The following is a 9,707-nucleotide window of genomic DNA, read 5'->3' as shown; positions in this document are numbered from 1 at the left end:
GGAAGCATGATAGAATGTGACCTCCCAGGCAAGTAGGTTGCATTTCATGACACGGTTTGGGAACAACCCAATTTTTCTTTTCAATTGGGATTTTAGTAGAGAAACAATTTCTCTTGAATTACATTCGACAGTCATAAAACATTTCGTGCTATAAGCATCTCTTCAATCATAGAAGTTATACATGGGGTGGAGTACAAATGCAGAGGAGAGGGAAGTCGAGTAATTCATACATTTGATTTCCACAAATCTAATCACCAAAGCCTAAATGCAACATGTGGTGGGGTTTATTTAGTTAATGAGGATCCTTTCAAAGCACCTACATATATTTCTCCATAATACAGAAAAGGAAGAAAGAAACTGACGGAATTCTCTTTCACAACCTCATTCCTCAAGGCAACAAGCTGTTATTTAGCAGGCTTTCCCATCTAGTGAAGTAGAGAAAATGGGCTGGGATCCCTATTTCTCTTCTGCAATCCAAATGGGCGGGCCTAAGGTTTAGTTTTAAGGTACTGTACCTTCATAGTGATTGCTGCCGGCATAACTGTAAGAATGTATCAGCAGCACCAGCCAATTAAGTTGGCTTTTAAAGCAACACCTGATCTGAGTGAGACCGTAGCAGGACCATTCTCTCAGGTAAGGAACTCTTTCTCCTGGGAAAGATTAATCTGTGTTTTTGTTATTTATTTGTCCTGAGATTTTGGGGTATTGAAAAAAAAGAAAGAAAAGATGTTAAAAAATAAATGTGTATTAATTTTCTGCAGAAGGGCTAAGTACAATGGACATTTTCTTTTCCTGATAACTAAACTGGCAAAGGATACTGATTTTTTTCTTTCTTTCACTTATTCTCTACTGTATCCCTACAACCAGTATAATCATTGTGACAGGTTTTGTATGACAAATAATGTGCATAGCAGATCATCAATTTGGGGATCCCACAATCAGGCAAGAAACCCTGCTGGAGGTTTGCCTAGTTCCATTATTTGGAGGCTGTGCTCACACAGTGGAAGGATGCAGTCTTCTGATATCTCTGTCATCCCTGTAAGATGACTAAATATGTCCTAGTGAAATGGGAAGCAAGCAGCCAACTTGAAAGGAAAACTCAATGACCACAGAAGTGGCTGTCATTTCATTTTTAATTTCTTCCCCGTATAAGAAATTTGCTCAAATCTGATTAAGGTCAGAGTTGCTATGGTTAGAATTGGCAGAGACTCAATGCCACCAAAATTCACTTTAAAACAATCCCATTGAGACAGTGAAAAGTTCAGAGATGCAATTCCTAGATAAGCCCTTTTGATGCAAGGAACCATCTCTCGCACATCATGGCTGACCAGTTCCAGTTCCAATGAATTATTTGAATTAAACTAACTTTCTTTAACATATGGAATGGCTTGTCTTCAGATATTGTGGGTACTCCATCACTGAGGCTTTTAAGATCACTTGTCTGAAATGGTATAGAGTCTCCTGCTTGAGCAATAGGTTGGACTAGAAGACCTTCAAGGTCCCTTCCAACTCTGTTATTCTATTGTGTTCTAATCCTAGAGCTGACTGGATATAACTTTTCACTTGATGCACTAACCTGGCCCATTAACTATTTAAGCAAATAGACTAGTATCAGACTAAATGCACAGGTATAAAATAGGTGCTACACAGCTCAAAAGTAGTGACTGAAAGGGATCTAGGTGTCCTGGTGGACAACCACTTAAATATAAGCCAGTAGTATGTGGCAGCTGCCAAAAAAAGCCAATTCATTCCGAGGCTGCATCAACTGAGTGATAGTATCAAGATCATGTGAAGTAATAGAGGCACTTTATACTGAACTGGTAAGACCATATTTTGAGTACTACACCCAGTTCTCATTACCATGATACAAGAAAGATGCCAAGACTTTAAAAAGGGTGCAGAGAAAAGCAACAATGATGATAAGGGTTCTGGAGTCTCTTATTCATACAATGAATAATTGATAGTCTATGAAAGAGAAGAAGTAGGGGGTGACAGACAGAACAGCATTGAGGGGCTTCAGACTTGAGGGACTGTCACAGAGAAGAGAGAGTTGACCTATTTTCCAAAGCACCTGAGGACAGGACAAGAAGTAACAGGTGGAAGATTATCAAAGAGAAATGCAACCTAGAGTTAAAGAGAAATTTCCTGACAATGAGAACAATTAATCAGCTTGCCTCAGAAGTTGTGGGTGCTCCAACATTGGAGGTTTTCAAGGAGAGATAGGACAACTAGTTGTGTGGAATGGTATAAGGCAGTGGTTCTCAACCTGCGGGTTGGGACCCCTTTGGGGGTCGAACGACCCTTTCACAGGGGTCGCCTAAGACAATAGGAAAACACATATTTTCAAAAAAATATGGAAAACATAAAATAATTTTATGGTTGGTGGTCACCACAACATGAGGAACTGTATTAAAGGGTTGCGGCATTAGGAAGGTTGAGACCCACTGGTATAAGGTCTCCTGTTTGAGGAGGGGGTTGGACTAGAAGACTCCAAGTTTCTTTCCAATCCTATTATTCTATGTTCTACAGTCTTATTGTCAACACTGAATTTTGTTGGATTTCAATTCCCACCTTACTGTTATGCTATAAGATGCAGTTAGAATTCAGCAACATTTCATAGCTTATCCCTCGCCTAAGTGACAATTTTATACAGTCATATTTAGACATAGGCTCCACTGAAAGCTATTGGATTTAACTTTTTAAACTATTATTTAAAATCACATTTTGCAAAAAGCAAGATTAATTTTACATGTGTTGTCTTTGTTTTTCATTCAAGGATAATTGTCCTCTTGCAATTTTTTTAAGTGCTGGTTTTAATCTCTTATACTTTATTTATTTATTTCCTGCCTTTATTATTTATATAAACAACTCAAGGCAGCAAACTTACACAATACTCCTTCCTCTTCCCATTTTCCCCACAACAACAATCCTGTGAGATGAATTGGACTGAGAGAAAGCTCAGAGTCACCCAGTCAGCTTTCCTGCCTAAAGTGGGACTAGAACTCATGGCCTCTTGACTTCTAGCCTGGTCCCTTAACCACTAGATGAAACTAACTGTTCACTCAAAGTGTCTGTTTCTAACTATGATGATGCCAAATGTGCATCTTTATGTCACAATGCAAGTTCCACACTTTCATATTTGTCATGCACAGATACATAAAAAGCAAAGTTTGCATTTCACCCCCTGCGTCCCCCCCGATATTGTATTTCAGAATTTCAGTATTTACTAAAATAGTTCTTATTTGGTGTATTGTGTACTACAGGGGTATCAAACTTGTGGCCCACGGACCTGATGTGTCACAGGCTGGCCACACCCACGCCCAGTTTAGCGAAAGGGAAAAAAGTCACAATATGTCACATGACAATGCCATAATGACACAAGTTTGATGCCCCTGGTGTACTGCATTAAAAAAAAGTTGCTGTATGTGGTTGAGTGTGTGTGGTTTAACATATTCATATACGCACTTTTCCCCCCTTTCAGGACTATTCTATAAATGCATCTCATGTAGCAAGTGCAGAACTCGAGCACAATGAAATACAAGGTCAATCTCAATGCAAGGTACTATGAACATTTAATTTTATGAAAAGTTAAATGAACATTAAAACAGAATGAAAACTGACTAAAGAACTATTTGAGCAGATTGATCATGGTAACCTCATCTCTAACAGTTGTAATGAAATAAATGCAAGTTAGTTATTTAATTTTTATGTAACTGCTCTAGATGTTAATCACTGTTATAATTTTGCCACTTCTTTACCATACACAGCTCATTCTCTGTAATGGGTGTTACCACTTCAGTGGCTGGCTTGACAAACTGTACTAAGCCAAATTGTTTTTGGATTGGATTCAGATTAGCGTGCTAACTCACCCATTTGTGCTTCATTCAAAAAAACAAGCTGAACGACATATCCTTATGGTATCTGATGAAGGACTTCAAAAATAGGTGGATTAAATTATGTGTTTATTCCATTTTTGGGTTTCATGAACCAGCTAGTCCTGGTTGAAGTGATGTTTTGGATGTGAAGGTATTTGGTATCAGCCAGTGTAACAGTCTATCAGCCAATTCTGCTTGCCCATTCTTGAGCTGAACAGTGGAGGTGTGCCATAGCATGATAGCTAGAGCAGAGGACAATCAGAATTCATGCAACATTGACCCTTTTCAGAAGAAAGAATATCTTATTGGCTAGATATATTTGAGTTTATTGGATTCAAACTTTATTCTCTTCATTAGCACTATTTGTTTCTTTTAGCCACAAGGAAATAATGATGAACAGTGAGGAGGTCATGAAGTTGGTAGGTTTCGGTCTAATCCCTAATAAGCAAGGCTAAAAAAGAGCAACTGATTCTCTCCTTCAGTTCCTCATGTGTAGTAGGACAGGGATTTACATTTAAGGTTTGTTATGAGGATAGCCAAACGAAAATCACACAGTATTTTTATCCATTTATGATATCAATGATAAATAACAATTAAGTGCATAGGAAGTTACCTACTGACTTCTGCATACCAAAAATTCCACCCGCAGGAAGGAAATGTTGGGAGAAGTGGGTGTAAGTGACCTGTTCTCATAATAACTATTGTGACCAAATGACCCAATTAGAGGAAATAATAAATGCCAAGCATTACATTTGTTCAGGATCAATAAAACTGAGCAATATTTTTTTTAAAAAAATCAAAGTTGACCAGAAATATTTTTTTTATCCAGCTATGTACAATATCATATGAGGAATTCACTCATTACTTCCATAGTTGAGCTGCATTTGATTGGGAAAGATAATAATAGATCTCCTCATTCTCCATAAGGTACTCTAGGATGACTTATAGGTTTAACAAAAGCAGGCAAACTCATGGAAGTCATCTGCTCCTATTAGCTGCAGATGGCAGCCAGATGGCAGCAAGTCTATTGTTACACCCACTTCTCCCAATCTTTCTCAGCTGGGGTTCCATGAGACATCATGATTGGATAAAAATATTTTTTTAATATTTTGCACATTGCTATGCTGGCTAGGGAATTCTGGGAGTTGAAGTCCACACATCTTCAAGCCCTCAAAGTTGAGAAACACTAATGTAAAGGGTTCCTCCCCAGTAATAAGGTTGATAAGGCTGTGCTAAAGTGCTCACTTTAGGAAAGAGAGGCATTAATTGTCAATTTTCAACAACTGCCCATCCCCTAAAGCATTATGATGAGTGCTGCTGAAAAGAAAGTTGATTTTGGAAGATGAAACATTGGATAGCATTTCTCAAAAGCAAAAGATAGAAAAAATAGGCCAAATACCAAATCTATATCTGACTGGATTCCTTTAGATTTGGATAATTGCATTAATCAAAGTTTTGGACACTGCCAATACTTTTGTAATCCAAAAAGATTTTTATTAATCCAGTCTTCTCTCTGCAACCCTTTTCCTTATGAAATGGCCGAACGATTTCCATCCCTTATATTTATTTTACAATCTCAAGTAATTCAATTTATGAAAAGTGAAACGTGGATCCTCATCAATGGTAGCAATCTGACCAGATGTACTTCATTTTTTTCATAATTCAATATGCAATGACAATCAGCTTCATATTGTATTCAGAGCTGCTTTTATGTGCAACTAAAATAGCATGTCGTTGGAAATTCAAGCAAACCAAATATAAATAAATATCATTATTTATCTATCAATGTTTTATCCCATCAAATCAAATGATTCCATGTGGCTTACACAGAAATCTGATCCACAGTCTGATTAAAAGACCAAAAGGAGATATCCAAAATGATATAAATAAGAGATCACAGTAAAGAAGGACAAAAGACAGAGCAAAAGAATTTAATATCACCATTTTCTACTCTGTGTTGCTTTTCAGCAAATGAAAACATTTCCTTGCAACTTACTTACCGTTCGTGTAATACGACTGAGGAATCTCCGCCGGGCTGATACCCGTGAGTGAACTTTGTTTTATTACAGTTTCAGATTTTATTAGTATGTACTAGCCACTGTTATTTAAACATTTGTAGTTTAAAAATGGCTTCAGAATGTCATTCTTGATGAATTCATTGCATAAGGAATTGCATCTATGTCCAGGTTCCAGTAGCCTTTATGACTTCATAAAGGTCAATTAGTGAATTCTGAAGTTGGAAGAAAGGACTATTTGTAATCTGTATGGATAGGAAGACTAATCTTGAAGTGCCCTATGATTCTATGATTGGGAATAACTCATGAAAGGTCATGAAAAGATATGAAGCAGGGAAAAAAATATAAGACAATATGTTGGTTCTTGAAATCACAAATAGATTGGCATAAGGTATTTGAGCAGTCACATCATTCAATTTCTTTTTCACATAAAATTGATTGACATGTTTATCTTTAATGCATGGATAATCTCTCTTTAGGAAGCACGGGAAATCAATTTCTTTGATAATATAGCTTCCCCGAACTGGTCCCTCAGGTTTGTTTTGGACCGCAGCTCTTATCATCTCAGATTATCAGACATCTCAGATTATCAGCCATTTCTGCTGTATAGGTAGGCTATAGGTAGTAATTACAGACTATAATGTCTAGGGATACTGCTGATGGGTTGAGCTCTCCGGTGTAGAGATAGGAAATCAGATAGCTTTCAGATGTTTTGGCCTTCAACTTCTATCACCTCTAAGTAACATGTTAATGAGAAGGGCCTGAGAGCAATGCAGTTCAAATCTTTTAGACGTACATGGTAATAAGTAGTTTGCATTAGATTATTGAACAATGCAAGCAGGAATGAGAAATGATGTGCAATATCCATATATCAAGAAATTGGTGAAATGTATCTCCTAAGCAATCAGAAGCTGACATACTTTTACACAGTAAAAGATGAACAAAGCATCATTTTGAATAGATATTTGGGTGTGGGTGTTATGTGGAATTGTTTGCCATTCAAAGTAAAAACAAACAAACAGGTGCAATGGGGAAACCCTTTCAGTCAGACTTTTTAACATCTCCTTTGTCAGGTGTTAGCATGTTTCATATGACCACTATGGATCTATTCTTATTCTTGAAATGTTTTCTCACTCTTTGCAGAACTCTTCCAGGTCAGAAATCTTTTTAGATCTCTTTGCATGTTTCAGATCTCCCCATAGTTTTTCAATAATATTTAAGTCTGGGTAGCGTGAAGGCCATTCCAAAAGTTTAACTTTTCCCCCTGTAAATATTTGATTTAGAGGCATGTTTTTGTCTTGATGAAATATCCAACTTCTTTTCTACTTTAATTTCTTAACTGAAGGTGGGACATTGGCCAGAAGAATGTGCTTATATATTGAGTCCATTTTTCTGCTTCTTTCCCATGGTGCAATATTTTCTTTGTCAAAGACTGCCACATAACCATAAAGCATAATAGAGCTACCCTATGCTAGATGTTTGTCAAGATATTATTCTTTTCAAATACATCACTCTTTTCCCCACAATATATGTTCTATAATTTAATAGGTCATTCCAAAATACTTTTGGAAGTACTTTCCAAAATATTTCAAGCTTCTCAAGATTTTTTCCCCTGTACTTTAGATCAGGGGTCCCCAACCGCCAGGCCCCAACCCATTACTTGGCCATGGCTATTTGCAACTTGGCTGCATGAATGGTGGGCCAGCATGTGTGCATGCACATGCACTTCAACTTTCACAAGTCGAGCTACATGCACATGTATGTGCATGCCGGCCACCACTCATGCAGCCCAGTTCACTTCTCCCCCCATCTGCTAGACTGCCAAGCCACAAAGGTTGGGAACTGCTTCTTTAGATGATGACTTTTGTGATGAGACCAGAGAAAGGATTTTTTTTCTGACAACTATCCCATGGAGACGACATTGTACAGGTAACACTCTACTTGTGGATAACTATTCCATGCGCAGTAGTGGTAGGTTGCAGGCAGTATGCCCAGGGCCGGATTTTCCTATAGGCTAACTAGGCTTCAGCCTAGGGCCTCAAGATCAAGAGGGGCCTTTTATTTTTATTTATTATCCGTGTCACATTTTTTATAAAGGTTAGTACCAATTACAACATGTTTCATTTAATATATTGATATATATCACAGTAATGATGTATTTTATTATCTCTCATGTAATTTGCAAACTTAAAAATGGGAGGTGAAAGGGCCTCATAAGTGGAATAGCCTAGGGCCTCTTTTCATCTAAATCCGGTCCTGAGTACGCCCCAGTACGGGCATACCGGAGCCAGCCCAGAGCACTGGATACCATTTTGGTACGGTGCTCCGGAGGGCCTACCCACCCGCCCTGGCTTCTTACCATCCTTTTATGTCTTCAGCGCTTCCGTGCACACGCACAGCGCGTACAGCACCTGCGGACGCTCTGCTGAGCAGCTGGAGCGTCACGGAGGGTTGCAGAAGCACCAAGACGCATGTGCGCACTGCACGTCCATATGGATGCCGGCAAGCCTGTTCCAACCATATCGGTTGGAACGGAATCTGCAACCCACCACTGATGGGCAGCTAAAATTTTCAGCAGATGATTATTCATGATCTGTTGGTTCTGTTTTGCAGACCTAACAAGTTTTCTCCCAGAGATTTGCCATGTTCTTCCAAAACTTGTCTTGATCTTAATTCTGTCATATAATTTTTTGTGTCTGAACAATGTTAAGAAACAATGTTATTAACTGATGGAATTGTTAATTAGAAATGCTAAAGATTTTTAACAGCCTTCTCCACTCTCCTGTAAGAGTGAATTACTTAATTTTCAAACAAAGACTGAGCATGTGTGTGTGTGTGTGTGTATGTGTGTGTTGTGTATGTTGTGTGTGTGTATATATATATATATATATATATATATATATATATATATATATATATATATATATATATATATATATATATATATATATATATATATATATATATATATATATATATATATATATATATATAACAGAGTAACAAGAGTTTGTTCACCAATGATTTAATTTTGGGCCTTATTAACAACTTTCCAGTTTTTTAAAGAAGTAACACAATCAGCAGGAAAGATGTCCTAATTTATGAACCTGTCATATTTAGTATTTTCCTACTGTACATAACTAGGAAGGATGCACTGAAATTTTCAGAAAGATTTACAGCACATATAAGCTATGTCAGCTTCTCTTTTTAGGAATGTGAAGAAACATAGAATTTGATCTGGGTCCTTAAACTTGTTCATGTAATTGTATATTTTCAGGATAAGCAGATTTGTCTTGTATTATCCCTTTACCCTCCTAGGGCTTATTCCTCCCTCCCTATTCCTCTTCTCCCTCCTTAAGAGCAAAGAATTTCTTTGTCATGAGAAGAATGTATAAAATCAATCCCAGAAATTACCTCTTGATTCATTTTTTATGCATTTCAGTTCTTTTAATCGTTCATTCCTCATGTGATATCAAATGTGCTGAGTGTTGGACTACTGAATTGTACGTATACAGGTAGTCCTTGACTTACGACCACAACTGAGCCCTAATTTCTGTTGTTAAGTGAGACATTTGTTAAGTGAGTTTTGCCTCATTTTACAAGCTTTCTTGCCACATTTGTTAAGCGAACACCTGAAATGGATAAGTTAGTAGCCCAGTGAATCTGGCTTCCCCATTGACTTTGCTTGTGAGATGGTCGTAAAAGGTGATCACAGGACTTTGGGACTCAGCAACGGTCATAAATATGAACCAGTTGCCAAGCATCTGAGTTTTGTGGTCATAAGTCACACTTTTAATGCCATTGTAACGTTGAATGG

At 37.5% G+C, this 9,707-nt stretch overlaps 1 protein-coding gene across 1 annotated transcript in view; it reads left to right on the top strand.

Annotated features, from left to right (window-relative positions):
• Window positions 1-549: 549 nt before the first annotated feature.
• Window positions 550-9,707, top strand: part of LOC309393736 (cytosolic phospholipase A2 epsilon-like) — a gene marked incomplete at both ends in the record, with an annotated part of 37,379 nt that continues 28,221 nt past the window's right edge. The window contains 3 exons of the mRNA XM_081956231.1: window positions 550-633; window positions 3,482-3,559; window positions 5,844-5,919. Coding sequence (XP_081812357.1) covers window positions 550-633; window positions 3,482-3,559; window positions 5,844-5,919 — 238 coding nt within the window. The remainder of the gene's footprint in view (window positions 634-3,481; window positions 3,560-5,843; window positions 5,920-9,707) is intronic.

This window comes from Natrix helvetica, assembly GCF_964273705.1.
Source record: "Natrix helvetica genome assembly, chromosome: 1".
In the NCBI taxonomy this organism is placed as follows: Eukaryota; Metazoa; Chordata; class Lepidosauria; order Squamata; family Natricidae; genus Natrix; species Natrix helvetica.
Note: the sequence above shows the minus strand (reverse complement) of the source record. Positions and strands in the feature narration are given on the sequence as shown.